We start from the raw sequence: 24,241 nt of genomic DNA on the forward strand, positions 1-24,241 counted from the left end.
CACAAGTGACTTCACTTTGTGTTTGAGGATAGTATCGATGTTGTAGGAATTAGATGCTCATGAAGATTAATTCAGAAATAAGCGAAAACTGGGAGTCCCAGACTGCAGTGTTGTGACAAGATACCCAAATTGCTCATGTCATAATTCAAGTACAAGACAGCCCAGGTTGTTCTCTGCAAAGGAATCCAACACTTTTATTCAGTTGTCCACTTGATATTTCCACCTGATTGCCCATTTGGCATCTCAAACCTAACGAAACAAAAATCTTGGTTCTCTGCCCTGTGCATCCCAGGTAAAATGGCATGGTCAGCACTCAGCTGATCAGCTCCAACACAAAATGTCATCCCCAATTCTTCTCATACTACAAATCTGCCAGCTCTACTTTCTAAATGTATGCTCTTCTACTGCCCTTCATTTCTACCACCTTTTCTGAGCTCTAACCATCTCACCTGGACCAATGAAGAACTCTAACTGCTCTGTTTCTTTGCTCCTTCTCAATCTGCTTTTTACCCAGCCAGAGCAACTTCTGAATGAACTACTCTTCAACAAACAGGGGTTTTCTTTTCTTTTTTCTTTTTGTTCTGTGGTATTGAGAATTGAACCCAGAGGTATTCTACCTCCAATCTATACCTCCAACCCTATTTCTTAGTCTTTGTTTTTGAAGTAGAAAGTTGCAGAGGGCCTCACTAAATAGCCAAAGCTGGCCACAAACCTGAGATCCTCCTGTCTCAGCCTCCCAAGTACTGGGATTACAAGCATGCACCGTGCCCGGTATCCAAACAGGTTCTTTTCTATCTTAAACTGCACTTTGGCTATATAAGCTATCTAGTTAATTAATCAAACTTGGGTATAAAGTCACTTCATAAATCTTTTTATGGTTTACTTATAAAGAAATTTCAAAAAGAGGTATCTCTTACTGAAGTTATATAACTGCAGTGTTCTAAGATAATCCTCTGATGTGGTATTTTTAAGTGTATAACATTACAGGAATGTTTACCTAGGTTTTAAATTTAAAATGTCATTAGATTTTTTTTTTAATTAGATAGAAGCAATTCCCAATTTAAAGACATTCTTCTGCCTCGAATGAGTATTCCTTAACTTCTGCTTCTGGCCACAGTGGAGTAATTGGTATCAGATAAACCTCCCATTCTCAATAACTATACCATAAAGTACAAACCACAAATCCAGGATATTCAGACATTGGGCATGAGCCTACGGTCTCTGAGAGAAGGAAGCACAAGGGAGCCCCCATCTCTCCAGCTTTCCTCCTGGGGTCATTTACCAAGCATGCTAGGGAGATACAGGTTAGGAAGCAAGTCTCTTATTGCTGAGGAAGCAGAGATCAGAGACTGATGCTGTTGACCAGGCTGAAACTTAAGTGCAAGATGAAAGAAAAAAGGGTGGGTGGTGCTCCAGGGGCTCCAGAAGTCTGCATGGGGTTTTTCCTTGAAATACTGACTGCGTATGTTCATTGAACATCATCTGCACACAAGCAGGCGAGACTCTGGGAGGCTAGCAGAGAATAAACAGCTGGTGCAAGGCTGAGAGTAGACAGGGAAAGGTCCTGCAACCACAGTGAAGATCCCATGCTGAGCACCATGTGCACTCAACCAGCACCTCAGAAAGGCCAGCCTGTGTGGGGAGACACCAAGCCTGCAGTAGAACACATCCTAAGCTGATGATAAAACCTAAAACGTCCCATTTTACAAGCATAAAACAATGCTGCTAAGTCAAGAGGATCAGACATCAATAAAACTGCCTTCCAGATCAAATTTGGCACTATTTTAAATGAAGTCTACATAATTTAGATAGCCTATGTCTTCTGAAATGTTTAGCTGACAATAAAAAATTACTAGAAATACAAAGAGTCAAGAAAAGTAACCATAATCTGGGGGTAGGGCAGTCAAAAGAGACAAACTTTGAGAGGACCCCGTGTGGTTATGTAATTTTTTTTTTTAAATGGTACAGCAGGTGGAACCCAGGGGCTTTCTATCTCTGGGCTATACTCCCAGACCTATTTTATACTTCATTTGGAAACAGGGTCTCACTAAGTAGCTGAGGCTGGCTTTGAACCTGCACAATCCTACTATCTCAGCTTCCCAAGTGCTGAGCTTACAAGCATGTGCCACAATGCTTGGCTATATGAATTATTTTAAAAATACAAATTAGCTAGGCATGGTGGTGCATGCTTGTATTCACAGTACTTGGGAGGCTGAGACAAGAGGCTCACAGGTTCATGGCCAGCCTCAGCAACTTAGTGAGGCCCCTCCAACAATTCAATGAGACCCTGTTTCAAAAAAAAAAAAAAAAGGTAGCTCAGAGGTAGGATGCCCCTGGGTTCAACCCCTGGTTCAGCAGAAAACCCAAAACAAAAACCATGAAAATTATAAAAAACCTACAGATAATAAGTAGAAAATGTAAATGGCACTGTATGTGCTAAAGAAATTGAGTTTATAATTAGAAAACTCCCTCAAAGAAAATTCTGGGTAGAGTTAGTTTCACTGGTGAATTATGTCAAAAATTAAAGAAGACATAATACTGATTTTATATGAAGTATTTCAGACAACAGAAGAAAAATATGTCTTAAAAGTTTTGAATATTCACTAAAATCCTATTATCAAAACCTTAGCCAGGCGTGGTGGCGCATGCTTGTAATCCCCGCGCTTGGAAGGCGGAGACAGGAGGATCGAGCAGGTTCAAAGCCAGCCACGCTGGCGTAAGAGACCCTATTTCAAAAATATAAAATAGGTCTGGGAGTGTAGCCCGGAGGTAGAAGGGCTTCCAGGAACCCCGGTACCACCAAAAAAAAAAAAAAAAAAAAACCTGATAAAAATTATAAAAATGGACCAAATTTTCTCATAAATAGAAAAAATCTTAACAAAACAGTATCAAATCAAATCTTACAATGTACAAGATAGTTAATAAATACATCATGCCACAAGGGCTTATTTTAAGAAACAAGGGATATACCTTTCAAAACTGAATCAAAATAATTATTCCACTAACAAAATAAAGAAGAAAAATCTCTATAGTAACTATCTCAACAGTCAGGAAAGAGCTTGTAATAAAATTCAAAACTCTTTCATAATTAAAAAAAATCTTCATTAGCTCTTAGCAAACTAAGAGCAGGGGGGGGTCTTCTGCAGCCATCCAGCCAGCAGCGTGCTCAGTGTGGGGGGCCCAGCTCCCTCCACCCCGAGAAAGAACAAGCCACGAACATCCATCTTCCTAACACTTCCATTCAATATCATAATTCCACACTGCTGAATTCACTGGGAAGCTAACCCTACAATCAGGGAAGAAACAGAAGTAAAAGGCAAAAAGATTAGAAATAGAGGAAAAGTGCCTCTATTTATAAATAGCATGATTGTAATTGTAGAAAATTCCCCAAAAACACCCCCAAAGAGGCAAGCTTCTAGAGCTAATAAGTGAATTTAGCGCCACCATACCCGGCTTAAAATATGTTTTAAAATATTGAAAAAAGAGGAGCAAAACTGAAGAACTTACAATGCCTGATTCAAATTTTATTATAAAGCTACAATAATTAAAACAAGATAGAGATAGATCAATGAAAAAAAACTGACCAAGAGTAAAATCTATAAAGTTGCTAGAAAAGAATGAGAACATCTGTGTGACTCTGGAGTAGGCAAATACTCCTCAAGATGAAAAAAAGAAAACAACAAAACAAAATTGATATACTGGTTTCTATCAAAATTTTAAGGGTCTGGTCATAAATGCAACATTAAAAACTTAATAAGGCAAACCACAGTGGGGAAAAAGTATTTATATGTATATCTGCAAAAGGACATATATTCAGAATATATAAAGAACTCTACAAGTAAATAGTAATAGTTTTAAAAAGACAGGAATTTCTTACTAAGTTCTGCTTGAAGGTAAACAACAGTTTAATTAGGTTCCCCAACAAAAACGTCATGGAGTAATGGATAAATATTAGTGGCATATACTGTTTAGTGACTACTTTCAGATTTTCTGTTAACAGAGAAATAGCCATTACTCATTATGATGGAAAATGGCCAAAACCAAAAACATACTCTTAGTTCAATCTTAATCAAAAGTTAAGCGTCTATCCAGGTATCGTGGTGCACACCTGTGATCCCAGTACTTGGGCAGCTGGGACAGGAGGATCACAGATTTGAAGTCAGTCTCAGAGTGAGGATCTCAGCAACTTAGGAAGACCCTGTTTCAAAATAAAAAACAAAATCAGTCTGGGGTGTAACTCAGAGGTAGAAGACCCCTGGGTTCAATTGACAGCACCACATGAAAAAGAAAAAGAAAAAAAAGTAAGCATCTAAGACTGAAAAGTGTCCTTTAGAATCCCACAGCACACAGGGTCTGGGACTGTCCCTGGCTTCTGGGACCCTGATCCAGCTCTCAGAGTGTCCCCTCTGCCTGGCTCCTCAGAGCTCCCCAAGTACCTACCCTGTTTGTTTCTGCATCAACTTTCCAACATCCTTCCACTGCCCCATCTTAGACATTAGTCTTCCCTCCCATGAGTAGGCAGCAACATAAAAACCACCCAGGGTCACACAGGGGTCTGTAGTCAGTCCCAGCTCACTTGAAAAAGGTATGCTTTGGGAAGTGCAGTGGGTGGCGTAAATGCTGATGCATAGAACACACACACACACACACACACACACACACACACACACACACTTTTATCATTTCAAAGAAAATTAATTTGGAGGACCGGCAAGCTCACCATTATGGGGTAATTGTGCTCACACATGGCATTGCCTAGCAACAGGAGGCGTGCACAAATCCCAACACTGGCGTGTAATGACTCACTCACTGACTACTGCCCACAAATGGTCATTTGATGGGAAGACATTCACATCTGGTTCAACCTGGAACAAGACTTCAGAGAATTCTGAAGACTCAAATTGAGAGAAGCATCAGGTATTTCACCAACAGCCAGGCTTCAGAACAAAGGAGAAGATTCCTGTTTATCCAGCTGGATGCATGCATTTGTTTAAAAACAACACAAACAAACATAGTTTTGATCACCTTGTTTCCATGACATTTTGTTTTGGCTGGGCTCCAACTTCTACAGCTTCAAATACAGTTAATGAATGTCACAAATATAAGAAGGTAAACAGGACAAATAATAGACATTGGGGCAATCATGGTTAAACTAAACCACATTAAAAGACCCGAGCAGCCACATGCTCCGTCAAGCTCAGTGCTTTTGAATTAAGGTGTAAAAAGAGCCCACGTACGAGCGAGATCTGTGCCTGGATCGCCTATTATTGGGGTCCACTTGGTTTTTTTCCTTTTGTCTCCTTAAGACGGCTTCCCACTGAGGCGCTGAATCAACCATATCGGTCTCCTGCCTTATTCTGAAAGGAAAAAATTGTTCATCTAAAGTTAAAGTCCATACACAGAGTCTTGTTTCTCAGTTCATCCTAAACTTGCTTTTAAAAGTTAGTTAAGCACCAACAAAGGCTAAGAATGTACTAACTGGATTAATATATCCTTGAAAGATAAGTAGTATGTGCATATGTATAGGTATATATACACAAAACATGTGTTTAATATTCACCTTAAATATATAAAGATATAATTTTCACAGTTCTACCTTTGACTTTAAACTTTCTAAGTAAAAGACATATCAAATAAAAGCTCAAGTAAAGCATATTAAAGTTTTGACTAAAGAAAACAGTGGTATAGTATATAAAATGCCAATCTAAAACTATGAAACACAATCATTTTTAAATGTGTGAGTTAAAATAGCAATAAATTATTTTACTTTGAAATGCTCTTAAAAATTCACAGTAATTGTCAAAAGTTATCATAGGCAATAGATGACAGATCTCACTCTTTTTTTTTTTTTTTTCAGGTCTGGGGATGGAACCCAGGGGCATTTGACCTCCAAGCTATACCCCCTGCACTATTTTTTATTCTTTATTTTGAAACCAGTTCTCACTGAGTTGTGGAGGGCCTCACTAAGTAGCTGAGGCTGTCCACAAACCGTGATCCTCCAGGTCTCAGCCTCCCGAATGCTGGGATTACAAGTGTGCGCCACCATGCCCGGCCTCACTCCCTTTTTTTTTTAAGATAGAAAACCAGAAGTGCAAGAAGTTAAATATGGTAGCATATGCTGCGAGTAAGCACACACCACCCTGACCATGGCTGTCACATGTGGAAGAGGGAATGAGGGGTGGACACCCAGTGTGGCCAGAAGCCAGGCAGGGACTGGGTGGGAAAGGAAAATGGGGCTTGCCATGTAAGGCCACAGGACAGTGTTAGCAAACCCTTGCAGTTTTTAAACAGATAATGCACACATCTGTTTCAAAGTGAACTCTTCCAATTTTCAAGTACTGACAACTAATTCTGAATTTTAAGGCTTTGTAGGAGCCTAATAAAACCCATCCATGGACCACACTCATATGCAGAAGTTTTGGACTTCTGATATATCAAGTCTTTCTATGAGGTGAGCTTTTGGGGGAAGAGGAAGAAAAATACTTAATTGAAGTGAGTGCCTAATTAATGTATAAATATTGTCTCAAATGCGCTGCAATGATGCTGTGAAGCTGTGAATATTTCTCGCAAATATCAAACACCTGTTATGTGAATGTTTCACTTTTAATTTACATAAGCTTCGCAGGAAACTGCCCTAGTGAGCATCTTAGTAAGGCCTTAATAAGGACAAGTTTGAATTGTTTCTCTCTGAACAGATGTCTGGTTCCTCTGTTACAGCACTTAGTATAGACTGTGGGCTACATAAATGGGGGTGCTTACAAGTGCAAATCAGTGAATGGTGACAAATATTCATTTCACATAGAATTCAGAGATTATGCAAAGCAAATTCAAGTTGAAAAGAACCGTGCTTTATGAAGAAGAAACTATTTAAATCTCTAGATTAAAGGGAACTGTGTCAAGTAAAACATTATCTGCAACATATTCCAAGCCTTTGAAGTGTATACATTTCCTCACTAAATTTTTCATTTCTAAGAGGCTATTATTTGAAGATTAACAGAATACAGTTATGATATTCTTATACATTTATGAACATCAGGAACTCTTTGTATGAAATGTACAGAGGAAATTAAAGTGGGACATAGACTTCTGTGGACCTTAACATTCAAAGTATCTGAAGAAAAATAAGAGAAAGTATACTACTTATGGTCATAATTATTAATCATTTTTTTGCAACAAACACTCCTATTTGAAAATGCCGTATGGGTTCATGTGCAAGAATTGATGTGTGTGCACATACATACATACATACATACATATACATTTTCACGGCCAGAATCTCTATCTACAAGCTTTCCCGTGTATCACAGGACAGTCAGTGACCCGCCAGGCCTGTCCAGGAGAATTTCTGAACGCTGCCAAGACTGAGGGATCAGGGTTAGGAAAAGACAACAGGAAGGTGACATGCTGGCAAGTGAGGACCCCCACCCCCACCCCCAGATCTCACACCCCAACGATGGGGCCCATGATGAGACATCAAGTCAGGTCTCCTAACTCCTAACCTGGGAATCTTTTAGACAGGATTAAATTTTACAATGTAAAATATTTTTATCAGGAAATCAGAATCTTTAAGTATTTTTGAGAGGTCAAACCTACTAGCAAAGCTGAGGCCTGACTTAGACAGAGACTTTTCCCTGAGAACAGACATTTAAAAGGAAGCACAAATATTGTGTGTTCATTCTCGTCTTTTGTAGAATTTAGCAGGTTACCTTTGAACTCGGACTTAAATGATAAAAAAAAAAAAAATGAAACTCCTGAGACACACACACACACACACACACACACACACACACACACACACGTCCTTTATTTTGTTAGTACTCAGACTAAGTCAGAATGAATTGCAGACTATAGCTTGTACCTGTAACTTTGAGCTTTCTAATTGAAAAGTCTCAAAGTCTCAAGTGAACCCCTCTCAGTCAGTGTCTTGTGACCTTGTGATGGGCACGCTTAAAGACAGATGCCCTCTACTGGTGATGCTGCTTCATAAATATTCTAGCAAAATGCATTAAAAATGTAAGGCCCATTGGACAGTCACAACAGAAGTACATTTTCCTGAGTAATGGTGGAGTGGCTGCCTCAGTTCATAATGAAGTTTGAAATTACACCCTTACAAAAGGCCTCTGGTTAATGGTACCTCATTACAAGAATGAAAGTGTCATTTCTTCCATGGCTGAGCTACTACAGAAAGCACAGGTGCTACTTAGAATGAAAAAAAAAAAAATCCTAGTTCTTAGAAACAACATTATTATAGCACTCAGTCCTTGAGAGGCAAGAGTTATCTATTTTGTTTATGCATGAGTGAATAAAAAGTGTTTAAATGAAAAAGATATGTCTTTTATAATGATTCTTACTTTTAAGTCTCATTTACTCTTAGGTACAGAATATATTTTTTGTAATTTTGATATAGGGATTTATATCATAAAAAATAAAAATGCTATAAACCTCATATCAACTTAGGACCTTTTTTGGTGGTGCTGGGGATGGAACACTCCCAGACCTATTTTCTTTTTTTATTTGGAAACAGGGTCTCACTGAGTTGCAGAGAGCTGCTGGGGCTGGCTTCAAACCTGTGACCCTCCTGCCTTAGCTTCCCAAGTACTGGAATTAGAAGTATATGCCCAACCTGACTTAGGACCTTCTAAAAGTCAAAATGAATTCTGTGAAATTGTTCAAGGGGAAAAAGAACCCATTGTAAATTTAAATTGCAGATCTATTCATTTCAAAGTTATAACAAGAACCTCAAAAACTCAGCATGTCTCTTTCCTGTAGCCTTTGATTCATTAAGTATACATTTATCATATTTTCTCTATTTCCTCATCTACAAGTGTGTTGTTGCAGGAGTAGGAAGTACATCATAACAAGGCTTCTGACTTTTTAAAAATTAATGTATAGGGAGAGGGTATTTTCAAATACAGAAAATCTTAACAATGTTTCTGAATAGAAGAATTCTAATATATTTTCTCCATTTCTTACCAAATCTTTACTCTCTACTTTATCCTAGAGCACCCTTGCGATGTACATTTTAAACTGCATTTGACACTTAATTAAAGTTCACAAAGATTTCAAAGATGAAATGCCATATAATCGGTTCCTAACAATAATGAAGATAGTAACTCTTTTGAGACTCTTCTTTCTTCTCTTTCCAATTATAGCAAATTCTTCACACTATGAAGTGAAATTCTTGTACAAATCTCCCTGGGTTTTACTCTGACCTCTCCCCTTATCAGTTTTGCTCCTAATAGGACCTTCCTTTACCACCAGTTCTTAATTCAATTCTAATTCACTGAGATAAAGACCATGTATAATGCTGAACCTGAGAAGTTTTTTGGAGTAAATGCACAAAGAAGCTTCACGCCGATATGAGCGGTGCACTTTGCTCTTGAGCTGGGCCTATTTCCAGCTCTGCTATTCCCTGATTTGGGGACCCTGGGCAAATCACTTTTCTCCTTTGGCCAACTCTCAATTTCTTTATGAACAAAATTATTGCAAAGATCTTTTCTAGCTTTAAAACGTGATGTTCTCCCTTTGTAGTTCATTCTCACGCAGTCAGACACACTCAAGCAAACCTCTACTCTTCAACTGCGACATAATGTTCCAGGCAACTGCTCCATGTGGCCGCTCCTGTGCTAAAATTGAACCAGCAGCTCCCAGCTGACGGTGAACTTGTGGTCTCATCAACTGTACTCAGTTTTGGATTGCCTGCTCTAAAGCAATCTTCATTTTTTTAAGTAGTTTTTCTTCCCTAGGGAAATTTATGTTGGTTTCAGGCATCTGTCAACATACTCCCTGAAGACCAGCAAACAAAAAATTTCATTTGCTTTTGCCACCTTCCCCCACCGCCAATAAATTATTCTCATTTGCTCTTAACGGTGCTTCTGTCTCTTCCACTTATTCCTTATGTTTCAGCTTCCTTTGGTCCAATTTCCCTTTCAAACTCTCCCGTTTTCATAATGTTTTAACTGGTTTTGCCCTCACTCCGTGATCTGAGAGTGTCCCTCTGTTGTTGCAGCCGTGTATTGCCACGTTCATCTCTGTCAACTTTGATTATGCTCTGGAGCCTGAAAGCCCCTGCATCAAAGATCTAAGTCTTGGCACTCAAAGTCCTGGGAAAGTAGAAATCAGAAGCCCTTGCATCTGTGCATGGTAACCACTGTTTTCACGGGCTTTGTATAAGCCATTCTATTCACAACCTGTTTTTATCATAACCAATTTTTAGCTTTCCATAGAGTAGGGAATGCTCACAAAGAAACAGTTACCTATTTTCAGGCTTTGTGGAAGGAAGCCTACTGGCTGAAGTCTGCTAACATCCCAAACACATACAGTGTTGAATTTCTGCCACAGAACTACCTGCCTACCTCCTTATTTATTTATTTATTTATTTATTTATTTATTTATTTATTTATTTATTTTTGGTGCTGGGGATTGAACCTAAGGGTATTCTACCTTTGAGCTACACTTCCAGCCCTTTTTTCTTTTGAAATTGAGTATTGCTAAGTCTTAGCCTCTCAAGTACTGGGAATTACAAGAAATGTCTTTTTTACTTTTTTCCTTCTCCTTCTCCTTCCTCACTCCCTCCCTCTCTTCTTTTCTGTTCTTTATAAAAATAATATAAAAGACCTTCCTTATAGAAGTTAATTAGTTAGTTAGTTAGTTAGTTAGTTATTGTGGTACTGGGATTGAACCCAGGGGCATTCTACCTCTGAGCTACACTCCTAGCCTTACTTTATTTTTTATTTGGAAACAGAGTCTCACCAAGTTGCTGAGGGCATCACTATGTTGCTAAGGCTGGCCATGAAGCTGCGATCCTCCTGCCTCAACCTCCCAGATACTGGTATTACAAATGTGCGCCACCATGACTGAGTTATGGACCATATTTAAAACTATACAAATCCACTATTCAGATATTAATAGACTAATGGATCCTAAAAAACATCTAAAAGTCAGGAAGAAACTCACAATATTCATGCCAGAATGAATGCACATTCAAAACACTGACTTCTTTTTTGTTCAAGGGAGCCAGGCCCTACTTTACAGGTACTGCAGGGATTCAGGTAACGCTGAGCAATGCTGAATATTCTCAACAATGCAAAGAAAGCACCTGCCTATGCAGGGCATTTTTCTACTTTTCATAGCACATCCATTATGTCCTGGATCTCCACAAACCTCCTGTGAGGTAGAGAGAGAAGATATTATTCCAATTTGCATTCAAAAAAGGGAGATTCAGATGTAAAGCTCCTAGTCTCAGAACTCTTCAAAAACAGGGTCAGATTCACAACACAGGCTCCCTAATTTGCACACATATATAGAGCCTCACACACCATACCTGACTCACGTGTTTTTATGCAAACCTCCCAGAAAAACATTAGGGCAAGGTTCAGATAGTCTCCTGTTTCCAGTTCCCTCTAGTCCTACTCTTGCCCCCAAACTTCTCTTACTTCTTTTGCTTTTTTAATCCTCACCAAGCTCCGGAGTTACTTTCACTTTTTCACGTATGCAAAAAACACTAGACTACTTTTCTGTATCACCGGCCCCTCCAAATCTCCCACCTCAAACCTCCAAGAGGCTCACAATACGTCAGAGTGACTGAGTCAAACAAAGGTTCTCCCCAATCACGCCCAAAGACGGCTGATCACCATCAGTAGTGCAGAGGATAATCTGCAGACTGCTTTTTTTGAATGGGAAGCATATTTTGTTAAACTCAAGATATTTTCAGGGAAGGCTGGTTTATGAAAGTCTAATTCCTGAGTCTTCCTTCTGCTTAAGCCCCAGGCAAGTCCAGGGCACAGCCCGTGGCTCAAAGCTATAGGATAAACAGGCTAACCCTTATGATATCAGGGAGAAGATTAAAAATTCTAACTAGTAAAAACTAGTACAATCTAATACTCACAGGGATCATTAACTTCATAGTGCCTGTACTTAGTGGGCTTCCAATTCAATGAATATAATCAAATCAATTATTTCACAAATCAGCATAGCAAAGAAGGAATCCCTAAAGAAATTTTAAATATTTTACCTTTTAATCCGGTCCATGATTTGAAACCCCAATTTCCCTTCCCAGTACCAACTTATCCTTTACGAGTTGGATCACGATGAATAGTTCAAAACTTCTTGGGAGGATCACATACATGCCCTCCTAAGACCATCTCCAGAAGACTGTGCGTCTAAAGCACACACAAACTTATGTACAATTCAAAGGGGTCATGCGACCCCTAAAACCTACCCATGAGTCACAGGTTAAGAATCATAGTAAAGAAGTAACTAAGTATGTGAAGTTAGGAAATGGGGAGAACGGGAGACAGGGCAAAACAGAAACTAGGAAAGGCTGAGAGGGGGTGGAGAAAAGCACAGGTAGAGAAGGGGCAGCGGTTCTGAGCTGAGCACAGGACTGAGGCCCACGCCCCACCTGGAAGGTTTCATTTGATCTTCACAGTGACTCATTCAACACACAGGTCAGCTGCTGTATCTCCCCAACACACACACACACACACACACACACACACACACACACACACACATTTTTTTTTTTTTTTGGTGGTACTGGGGTTCCTGGAAGCCCTTCTACCTCCGGGCTACACTCCCAGACCTATTTTTACATTTTTATTTGGAAACAGGGTCTCCTAAGCCAGCGTGCGCGGCTGGCTTCGAACCTGCGCAATCCTCCTGTCTCTGCCTCCCGAGCACGGGGATTACAAGCGTGCGCCACCACGCCCGGCGCACACACACATTTTTTTTTTTATGTGCATTTATTTTATTTTTTTAACAATTTTTTATTGAACATAAGTAGTATACATTTATACTATATTTGGTGCCCTCTCCCCCCCGCCCCCTTTCCCCCCCACCACCACTGGTTGTCCAGGTTAACCATGTCTTATTCATAATTTTACACATGTTCAGGTGTAGACCCTCATTAATCCAGATCGGTCTTTCTCCTCTCCTATCTTTCCATTAAAACTTAGCTAGTATTTCCCCTCTAATATCTGGGGTCCTACTGGTATCCTTTGTGTTTTCTAGTTTGGGCATATTAGAGGAAACATGTGTATCTTCTCCTTCTGTGCTTGGCTGATCTCACTTAACATGATGCTCTCCAGGGCTTTCCATCTTCTTGCAAATGATATAATTTTGTTCTTCTTTATGGCTGAATAGAATTCCATTGGCACACACACATTTTAAAGACAAGAAACCAAGATCTCAATTGGTAATGAGTTGCCTAAGGTCCAATATTAGTACTCAGCCAAACCAGTGGCTCCGAGAAAGAATTCAGAGAAGACAAAGAAAGGAAGAAAGAGGAGGAGAGAAAAAGAAGGGACCTGGTGAGGAAAATGGGATACAGAGAAAGAGAAAGCTAGAGAACAGAGAGGGAAATGATATGAATAGAGAAACCAAGGGGACGTAAAGATGCCTGTCACCTTGGGTGTTGTAGTAAGAAACTCTGCTCCAACTTTTAGCTGCTTGCAGCAAGTGAGTGAAAAATTATCTTCTCAAACATTAAAATCTAGAAGGCAGGATTGTGCCAGGTGCTGTGGCGCACACCTGTAACCCCAGCTCTTAGGAGGTGGAGACGGAAGATCACAAGTTCCAGGCTACCCCTGGCAAGTCAGCAAGACTGTTTCAAAATAAAAGAATTTGGGGGATCCAGGGTATAAGAACCAGTACCACTAAACACAAAAACAAATAACGAGAGAGAGAGAGAGAGTGAGAGAGCAAGAGCGAGAGCGAGAGCGAGAGCGAGAGAGAGAGAGAGAGAGAGAGAGAGAGAGAGAGATTCTGGAAACAATAAAGAATTACTGAAATAGGAAGGTGTAAGAAAAGACATAAATGATTTCCCAAACAGAGGAGGTGAATCCTTTTGGTGTTGTAGGAATGAAACCCAACAGTGAACAACTACGAGAACTCGTATACAATCTGGGTGTGGTGGTGCACGCCTGTAATCCTAGCATTTGGGAGGCTGAGACAAGAGGATCACAATTTGCAGCCAGCCTCAGCTACTTAGTGAGACCTTTTGCAACTCAGTGAGACACTGTTTCAAAATAAAGAATAAAAAATATAGCTGAGGGTATAGCTCAGAAGTAGAATGCCCCTGGGTTCCATCCATAGTACCTCAAAAAAAAAAAAAGAACCCTTATGTATCTGGCCTCATGAGTGCTTGACCTAAAGGTATATATGGGTGGGTACTTATGTACAGCTATATATTTCTAAAATTGAAACTAAACAAAGCAAAAAACCTTGCTTCTAGTCTTAGCCTTCTATTATTGGTGTAGATTTTGACTTTTTAAAAAATATGGTGCTAAAAGCCTGCTTTGAATGCAATTAATTTGTAAACATTATTTTATTAACTTTTGTTCCTCTTCACACACAATGAGAGATATTTAAATAGTCACCCTGGAAACTGTAAAGCAGTTTAAATTCCAGTGGGTTCATTTTGTGAAGAAAACACTATTCCCACACAGTAGACTCAAGCCTCACAGGAAAGACCTCCTTTATCCAGCAAGATGGAACAGCAGGCCGGGAATGGTGGTGAACACTTGTAATCCCAGTACTTGGGAGGCTGAGACAGAAGGATCAAAGATTTGTGGCCAGCCTCAGATGGCAATTTAGTGAGACCCTGTTTCAAAATAAAGAATAAACTGGGTGTGGTGGCACATGCTTGCAATCCCAGCATTTGGGAAGCTGAGACAGGAGGATCATGGTTTGCAGACAGCCTCAGTTACTTAGTGAGGCCCTCTGCAACCCACTAAGACCCTGTTTCAAAATGAAGAATAAAAATAGGGCTGGGGGTATAACTTGGAAATAGAATACCCCTGGGTTCCATCCCCAGAACTGCAAAAAAATAAAAATAAAAATAAAAAAGAATTAAAAAATAGGGCTGGGGGTGTGGCTCGGAGGTAGAATGCCCTTGGGTTCAATCCCTAGTACTGCAAAAAGAAGGAGGAGGAGGAGGAGGAGGAAGAACAGCAAAAGAAATAATATCCCAAACACCACAAATGACCTGCAACAGTAAAACTAACTCTGAAGTTCCAATGGACACATTATAGGCTTCAAAAGTTACTACAAAGCAAATTTTTCCAGTAGTCATCCCTCTCTCCGGCTACAGCCTCCCAAAGGAAGAGAGGGGTGTGAGGGTACAGGCTCTTGCCCTGAATGCATCCAGGACCAAATCTAGAGACCTTGCTGGCAAGAAGTAGAAGATCAGCCTGGCGTGGTGGCTCACGCTTGTAATCCCCGCACTTGGGAGGCTGAGACAGGAGAATCGCACAGGTTCGAAGCCAGCCTCAGCTACTTAGTGAGGCTCTCAGCAACTAGGTAGGACCCTGTTTCCAAATAAAGTATAAAATAGGTCTGGGAGTATAGCCCAATGCTAGAAAAGCCCCTGAATTTCACCCTAGTACCCCCCCCACACACACACACTGTAGAACATCAACCTGCACCAGGTTTTATTTGCCCATCCTAGGGCTACCCTTCCATAAAAACACAAAGATAGCACTGAAAGCTGTCTGGGTCCCTCTGGCCTAAGGTGACTTTTTAGGTAGGAAGTTGGACATTGAGAAACAACCCTTCTACCACACACAAAATACATGCTGAGATAGCATCAAGGCTGCAATTTAAAAGTTCAGACCTATGCATCATGATGTGGGATGAGCACATCTTGGCAAATATAAAAGGCAAATTATGGGATGAAGGGTCAAGCATCAGCAGAGCATGGCAGGTATGAGCAGAGGCAGTGCAATGACTTTACATCCTTCTTTCCTGTACCCTGTCACTTGCTGCACCAGAATCTGCAGGGATGAAAATTAGAGCTGAAAAATCCAGCAAGAAGGAAAAGCAAAAGAAACAACATCCCAAACACCACCATTACTTCTTCCTCTGTCCACTTTTTTTTTTTTTTGGTGGCACTGGGGGTGGAACCCAGAGGCTTTCTACCTCAGGGCTATACTCCTAGACCTATGTTTATATTTTATTTGGAAACAGGGTTTCACTAAGTTGCTGAGAGCCTCACTACGTAGCTGAGGCTGGCTTTGAACCTGTGCCATCCTCCTCTCAGCCTCCCAAGCGCGGGAGCTACAAGAGTGCGCCACCACGCCCGGCCTGGCCGCTTTTTGCTGTGCCCCTGAGAGCTAGATTCTAGGCCTCATCTATATTAAAAAAAAAAAAAAACCCTATATAAGCCTAGGGCCATTTTTCTACAGGGTAAAATAAATGACTGTAAAAGCCTTATGGATCCTTTGCATGCAAAGTGTCAGAGTGTGCTTTGAACTCTATTTCTCATTACTAGACTTACAAAATGCATTGACATTTAAATGCTCAGAACCACTGCCATTCTCAAACACACTTCCTGCCCAGCACCAAGCAAGTCAATCTACAAAACCATCCGCAGAGGGGAGGAAAAACTCCCGAGGGAGGAAACAGCTAGGAGGAGCTCTGAAGCCGGTGCAGTGGCTCAACAATGAACAATTTAAGGATTTAGTAGCAACCTTTCAATAGAGTTTCATTTTAACAGCAAATGTCACCGTACGTACATTTGGCCCTGAAACATACTGTTTTTAAATAGGCTCTCTTCTGAGCAGTTCAGAATAGAGTACCTATGAACACAATTCGACACATTCTAAGCAAAACCAAATAGGTATGTTAAAATACAGGCTTGATAAATAAGTACAAGTTTTAAATAGAAAAAAGAGTCTTTTTTTTAACTTTGTTTTCTATTGTTGTATAAAAATATTGACTTTCAGAGCAGGAAGAAGATACCTAAGGGAGATCTACCTGTCAAAATTAGGTTTCTACAGATAAAGAAACCAAAATCATTTCCTTGAGAAAGGGGTCAAAACACCCTGAAATCTCACATCTATCTGGCATAATTCCAGTCCTTAAGAAGGCTCCACTTGGACAGCTTCCCTAAGAAAGAGGTCTAGTCTCACAATGCAGTCTGGACTATTACTGTGCAGGCTTTGTAGCTAGAGAGGGCAGGTGCAGTTTGTGCCAAGCTCTAGGGCTCCGAGCACCACACAAAGGCCTTAGAGATTATCTAGTCTAACTTCCTCATTTTACAGAAGAGAAAACAGATGACCTAGAAAAGTAAAGGAACCAGGGCAGAGTTCCACATTAGGTGAAAACGAATTTCTCAACAGCGGCACTACTGAGGTGCTTCAGCACTGGATACTCCTTTGTTCTGGGAGCTCTCCTCTGCACTGTAGAACGTTGAGCTGCATCCCTGGTCAACCATAATCTCCCCGACCAAATCGTGACAAAAGTCAATGTCTCCAGATATTGCTAAGTCTCCTAGGAGAGGGGGCGGGGAGGATGAGTCTCTTCCAGTTGAGAACTGCTGCATTTGAGACCGGGATGAGTGCTACGATCACCTCCAACCGCCAACCTGCTGCTCTTTTCATTATCAACATGCTTGCGACTACATATTTTGAAACTAGGGACACGTGAGTACTGCATTAATCCAACACTAATGCTGATTACATGTCAAATTATGTCATTAACAAGCTTTTCAAAATGACTTGCAAATGTGACCCAACTGCATCTACTCATCTGTGAGTGCCCGGTACGAATGGAAGCACACATTAGCATGGTGGTACACATGGGGCTAACGTAAAACAAGGTCTTATTGTAGACTGGGTAAAATACACTAATGTCATGTTAAAAAGATATTTCAAGGAGAAATCTATGAATGGTAAACTTTCCTACCAGCCTTAGCTAAATTCACTACATTTTGTACCTAAATATGGAATCGTCTTTTTTAAAAAAAATGAAATCCATAAGGGACCTTACTACCGAGTTGTTTGATTATCTTATTGTAAAGATAAAAGGCTTAGTTGAGAAAGCTGAAGTATCTTAAACTAGTGCTTCCAAACAGCGCCAGATTTCTTTCTAACATAAACGAGAAACCAGGTCGACAGATACACGGGGATGCACAGCGTCTGCCATCAGCTCAGAGCTGGAGTTAGTTACAGTGTTTAGATATTACCTGTTTCTCTTTTTCCGGTGCTCTCTATTAGAATTTTCCGATTCACTACCACTGCTTGTGTTACAGCGCGAGCGTGACCTGAAGACAAAATGAGAAGAGTGAGGAAAAAACCCACGTGTATAACAAATGAAAATTGTCAGAAAGGCTCATTGGGTTCTTTGGAACTAATTTTGCAGTAAAATTACTAATCCAAACATAAAGAGCTGTATTATCCCTCTCCCACTCCGTCTTTCTGAACTCAGCCAGACATCTGAATAAGTCTATAGCTCAGAGAAACAGCAAGGCAGAGAAAGATGAAGGTGGATTAAGGCAAATGCCATCGTGTTCCCAGAAAGGACCAGAAAACCAGTCACTTCCAACAAAACTCTGGCATGGCAAAGCTCTTAGCCCCTGTAGTGGACTTAATATGGGCGGAAGTCTTGTCCCTCCCTCACCCCCTATACAAAGGGGTACAGTATATTTCCTCTGCCCTTGACCTTAACACTGGTCCTGTGGTTGATAGAATGAGGTGTCAGGGATGCCCCTAAGAGGACAGATCACTTCTGCCTCCTTCCAGTCACCATCTAAAGTCGTCATGTGGAGAGACCACACAGAGAGGTCCCAGGCCTGCAGCCTTTCTACCAAGACGGCAGCACCAGAAAGGGCCCCTGGACAACACAGCCTCAGACACTCTCTGACCACAGCCTCATAGAAGAGCCTGAGCAAGACTAGCTAAAGAACTGCATGTTCAATCCACAGAACTATACAATCTATATAAGAGTGAATTACTGTTGTTTTAAACACTCAGGTTTTGAGCCAGGCATGGTGGGGCACGCTTGTAATCCCAGCATTCGGGAGGCTGGGACTGGAGGATCACAGTTTGCAGACAGCCTCAGCTACTTAGTGAGGCCCTCCACAACTTAGTGAGACCCTGTTTCAAAATAAAGAATAAAAAATAGGGCAGGGGGTGTAGTTCAAAAGTCAAATGCCCCTGGGTTCCATCCCCAGACCCGACCAAAAAAAAAAAAAAAAACCCAGGTTTGTTTTGTTTGTTTGTTTGTTTGTTTTTTGGTGGTACTGGGGTTCCTGGAAGCCCTTCTACCTCCAGGCTACACTGCCAGACCTATTTTATAGGTTTTATTTGGAATCAGGGTCTCCTAAGCCAGCGCAGCTGGCTTCGAACCTGCGCAATCCTCCTGTCTCCGCCTCCCAAGTGCGGGGATTACAAGCGTGTGCCACCACGCCCGGCATAAAAACTGGGTTTAAAATGGTTTATAATAAAGAAATAGATAACTGAGACAACTCTTCTGAGACACAAAGGAACAGAAAGAATATGTCTAAGGATAGAACAGAATTGAGGACTGAGAACCAGTTGAAACCATAATCAATATTTTGAAAGTTAAAAAAAAGATTAACAATAAAGTACTCTATCTTTTTTTTTGGGGGGGGGGGGGTTGAACCAGGGCCTTGCACATGCTAGGCAAGCACTCTACCACTGAGCTATACACCCAGCCCCACAATATAGTACTCTTAAAGCAACCATAACAAAGAAAAACAAATCCTAACCTGCTAGTCCTTTTCTCCTCTTTATAACACCCCATGCCCCCCTTTAATTTTTACCTCCTTCTTTGCTTTAGATCTGAGTCTTCACCACTGTTATGGGCTTTCCTTTAGAAAATAAAAGAAGATATTAAAGAAAACATTAATTGGCTAAGGAAATGACACCAAAGAAAGTTTTACTTTAGTAAATTCATATCTGTTTGCATTTATTTATTCACAACAGTGAAGTCATACATATATGCTCGGTTGTAATGATAGGTCCCAAAAATATAACACATCACCAACTGACTTTGAGAAGCCAGCCATCTGGAGAGAGCTGCGGTCTACCAGTGATGATGTATAAAGTGTCTGTGACATTCCACTCAGACGCCAATGAGGTCAATCTGCAGTTTCTAGGTCTGCGATCCTCTAAACCCAGCTTCTCATTTGGATGACTTTTCCAACACCCTCGCCTCAAAACCCTATCGCTTCCCTAATAACCACGACTCGGCAACCTACATCTTGGCCACTCTTTGGACTTTATCATCTGTAACCACCTCCAAGCACTCTGCTCTCTGACCATAACCTACAATAAACTACACAAAAAGATCAAAATGATCAATTTGGTAAGCAGATTTTCACTCTCTGGGTTTTCCTGTGGCCACGATTTTTCTCTCTCTCTCTCACCAGCTAATTCTCTTCATCTAAGCCATCCAATGTGTCTGCTGGCTTTGTCTTTGCATTCTCTCTTTACTATCTGTCTGGACTGTTTCATCTCTTTTACATATTTCAATTAACACCCTTAATGTTAATTATGGTGACTAATATTCAGTCTAGAAGTTAACCTAGCTCCTGTCTTAATACCAGCAACACATGTGAATCTCACACTTAAGACTTCTCATAGGTACCACAAATTAACATATCAAAAACCAAACTCAAGGTTGTCCCTTTCAAGCCTGTAATGCCCTGGTGATTCTAATCTCCATGTATCACACTTGAATTCATAAAACTGTACAAGGCTGGGTTTCATTCTTGGCATCTGTCTGATCTCTATCCCTCATATTGATCCTTTCAGTCCTATTGATTTTTCCTCCTAATTGCTCTCAAAACCACCCAGTTCCTTCTATCTCTGCATCACCACCTGTCCTAACTCCCATTCTCTGTGGCTGGGTCTTGTACAATAGCCTGCTAACCAGCCTTTCCATCTCCAATACTTCTCTCTTCCACCATTTCCCCACAGGACAGTCAGGGTCATCTTCACAATCATGTTACTACACTCCCTTGAAAAAAATATTGGTCTAAGGACCAAATTTCTGAAGAACAAATTACAGGCCCAGGTGGGCTATAAAGTCTGACCCCGTCTTTCTCCCTGGGCTCCTTTGTGGCACATTTCTATTCACTGTTAGAGCTTTAGTAATAGCAGCTTCCCCCCCCCCTTTTTCTTTTCATGAATGTGCCCCCTGCTGCCTTCTAGAGCCTCTACTGCAAGATCTTTACTTTCCTTTTGCTACTTTTATCTCAGATCCTGCTCATACACCCAACCTCAGGAAACCCTTGCCCAGCTCCCTGACCCAGCAATAGTGCTGGTTACACGGGTGTCTGTAAAAATCTATCAGCTACACTTATGACATGTTTACATTTCTGTACACATGCTAGGTTTCAATAAAAAGTCTTTTTTTAAAACTTCTCCAAGCATCAGATAACTTACCTTCTTATATATTAAGGTCATAATTGTATATGTATTTGTGTGATTTATATACTTCTTCCCTAACAGTCTGTAAGTTTTTTGTCTGGCATTGTTTAGCACATTGCCCAGCACACAGAAGGTATTTCAATAAATATTCCTGAGTGTAGAGACGGAAGCTGAGGGGCTTCTAGGGTTTGAAAGTAAAATGTCCCAGGGACCTCATGCTCTGGAGGCGGCTATGCTCAGGTGGGGCTCTGGGTGTAGGGCAGGGCTGCTGGTGGGGCCCAAGGGTGGGCCTTAGGGGCTATGGATGTCCCTCGCCCCTTCCCCGTGCGCTCTCTGCTCCCCATCATGATGCCCTGAGGACCTGTAGCCCCGGCTTCTGTGTGGCAGCAGGTGTAAATGAACTATATATATACAAACTGAAATCTCCAGACCCGTAAGCAAATAAGCCTTTCTTCTTTTAAGTTTTGTGTGTTGGGTGTTGGATCAGAACAATGGGAGTGCTAAGTGAAACAGGTGCAAATACACTGCACCACCAGGAAGTGTGCCGGTGCCCTTTTTCTAGGATAGGAAGTTTAAACAAGCAGGTTTCAGGGTTTTCTTTTCTTCCAAAAAATGTATGAAAAGGTTTATGCCTGTTTAAATATGTACCTTTTTCTCCCTAGGAACCTGAACTCAACCCTTTATCAGATTCTCAGAAGGTTCTGTCATCCAAAAAAATAAGGACTACTGTGGTAGACTTGAGAAAAATTTTATAATTTTTATCCATTTCATGGCAAACAATTTGCAAAATAAGAAATTTTGGCCAAACATGTTTATTCTGACATCCAAATCAAAATAGAATTTCCTATTATTAAATTCAAGACCTTGAGATTCTTCCATGCTGATGACAAATCTAGGTTCTAAATGTCAGAGTTAATCCAGCAATGTTGGGATTTGTGCCCAGGAGCAAGGTAAATGTGCAGGAAGGCAAAACAAGACTGACAAGGACGGGGATATTTATAGGACATTTACAGGGCATTTGAAGTGGAGAGAAACAGAAAATGCACTTTAGATCTTTCATGCCAACACGCAGCAGCATCTTGTCTCCTCAAAATGAACATGCACAAGAGCCCTTTAAGTGACAGAGAGAAAAGACAGGGGCTCCCTATACCCCCTATACCGGGAAAAAAAAAATCTCTTCCTAGGAAATTAAAGTTTTCCCCCTAGACCATGGCAGTGAAAGGACTCCACATCCACTCTCCATAATTACTTCTCTGTTTCACAGAAAGTCAGCAGAAAATTTATCTCAGTGTAAAAGTCATTAAGTCTGGATTTAGGAACAAACATGCTCCAAGCAATTCCAAGCAATTAGTGTGGGGGAAAATAACAATGTAAACATTGGTATATTCCAGCAAAATTTGATAAATTCATTTTCAAATGCATGAAAATAAAAATGACTATCTTAACATGTGCAATAATTTTATTTAGAGAGTGATGACAAATCATACTAGTAATTATAGATGAAAAGCTATAAAATCTATCCATTTAACAATAATAAGTGTCAAGTACTTAATATATGTAGTCATCTGTATCATCTACAGCCTCTCAACACAAAGAGAGAGACAGAGACAGACAGACACAGAAAGAAACAGAGAGACAGACTTTAAAGTATTTCACAGGGGTGCTGCTTTGGTTTTAAGAGTTGTCCAAGCTGAAGCAACCCTTGGTGCCCCAAGGAGAAAGCTCAGTAAGGGCAGAGTAGAGTCTTAAATGGGGGTTCATTCTCCCCATCTTTTCCTGACCTATAGACCTGGATTAAAATCTCAGATGTGCCACAAAGGACAAGCTTTTGCCACCTCCCTCAGTCTCAGTCTTCTTTTCTATAAAAATGAGATGATAGCCGGGTGTGGTGGCGCACGCTTGTAATCCCAGCATTTGCGAGGCTGAGGCAGGAGGATCTCGGTTCACCGACAGCCTCAGCTACTTAGTGAGGCCCTTTGCAAATCAGTGAAACCCTGTTTCAAAGTAAAAAATAAAAAGTGGGGGTGTAGCTCGGAGTTAGAATGTCCCTGGGTTCCATCCTCAGAACTGCAGAGAGAGGGAGAGGGAGAGGGAGGGGGAGGGGGAGGGGAGGAGGAGGGGAGGGGGAGAGGAGGGAGAGGGGGACGGGGAGGGGGAGAGGGAGAGGGAGAGGGAGAGGAGATAGTACTGGCCAGGAATTTTCCATTGATAATCAGCCACAGACCAACCCAAGATTACAAGCCTGAGAATTAAAATTTCCTGGGCTCCCTTGGTAACTGGGTTCCAGTTAGAAGAGCGCTCAGGTAAGACTTGAAGGTAGAAGAAAAGGGAAAGCGCTTTCCTTCTGGCATCAGCTCCTGCGCCTGTGAAGAGGCTCCGGCCACGGTGGCAGCGCCTGCAGTGAGCAGCAGGCCAGCGCCGCTCAGCACCTGGCGCTGCAGCACCGTCAGAGCCACAGAGGCGGCGGGAAGGAGGGCGGCTCCAAGCGGAAGCAGCTTCTGACCTGGGTCCCGGCCCCTCTCCCCTTGTTTTCCTCCAGTCCAAGGGCAGTAACAATGCACAGACGTGCGGGTGGCACCGCACTCCTCCTTGTGTGACCCAAATCCTACTCACTGGTCTTTGGACCAGTTCCCTACGTGAGCCCTCTCTACTGGAAACGCTTCATGACTGTATCAACGTGCCAATTCCCAGAGGGTTGTTACCAACATCAAATGAGATAACACACAGCAAATACCTTGCTCAGTTCCCGGGACACATAAACACTAAACAAATGCCAACTATCACCCCACTGCTGGTCGTGACCTAACTCCCTCTTCTCAGTCCTACCAGGTGCAGCAGACACAACCTCTTCCTAGCATCAAAGGATTTCAGCCAAGGTAGACTCGATTTTAGAAAGCTGGTGGCAAGACTCTGGGAAATCTACACAAGTGGAAGGTAGGAAGCAGGGAAGAACCGCTGGGCGTAGTGGCCCACGCTTGTAATCCCAGCATTCGGGAGGCTGAGATGGGAGAATCGCTGTTCTCAGACAGCCTCAGCTACTTAGTGAGTCCTCTGCAACTCAGTGA

At 41.4% G+C, this 24,241-nt stretch overlaps 1 protein-coding gene across 1 annotated transcript in view; it reads right to left on the bottom strand.

Annotated features, from left to right (window-relative positions):
• Positions 1-24,241, bottom strand: part of EPB41L4A (erythrocyte membrane protein band 4.1 like 4A) — a gene marked incomplete at both ends in the record, with an annotated part of 273,193 nt that overhangs the window by 12,402 nt on the left and 236,550 nt on the right. The window contains 3 exons of the mRNA XM_080711919.1: positions 5,238-5,357; positions 17,966-18,043; positions 19,565-19,612. Of these exons, the coding sequence (XP_080568045.1) occupies positions 5,238-5,357; positions 17,966-18,043; positions 19,565-19,612 (246 nt within the window). The remainder of the gene's footprint in view (positions 1-5,237; positions 5,358-17,965; positions 18,044-19,564; positions 19,613-24,241) is intronic.

The sequence above is a fragment of the Muscardinus avellanarius genome (assembly GCF_963383645.1).
Source record: "Muscardinus avellanarius genome assembly, chromosome: 1".
Taxonomy (NCBI): domain Eukaryota; kingdom Metazoa; phylum Chordata; class Mammalia; order Rodentia; family Gliridae; genus Muscardinus; species Muscardinus avellanarius.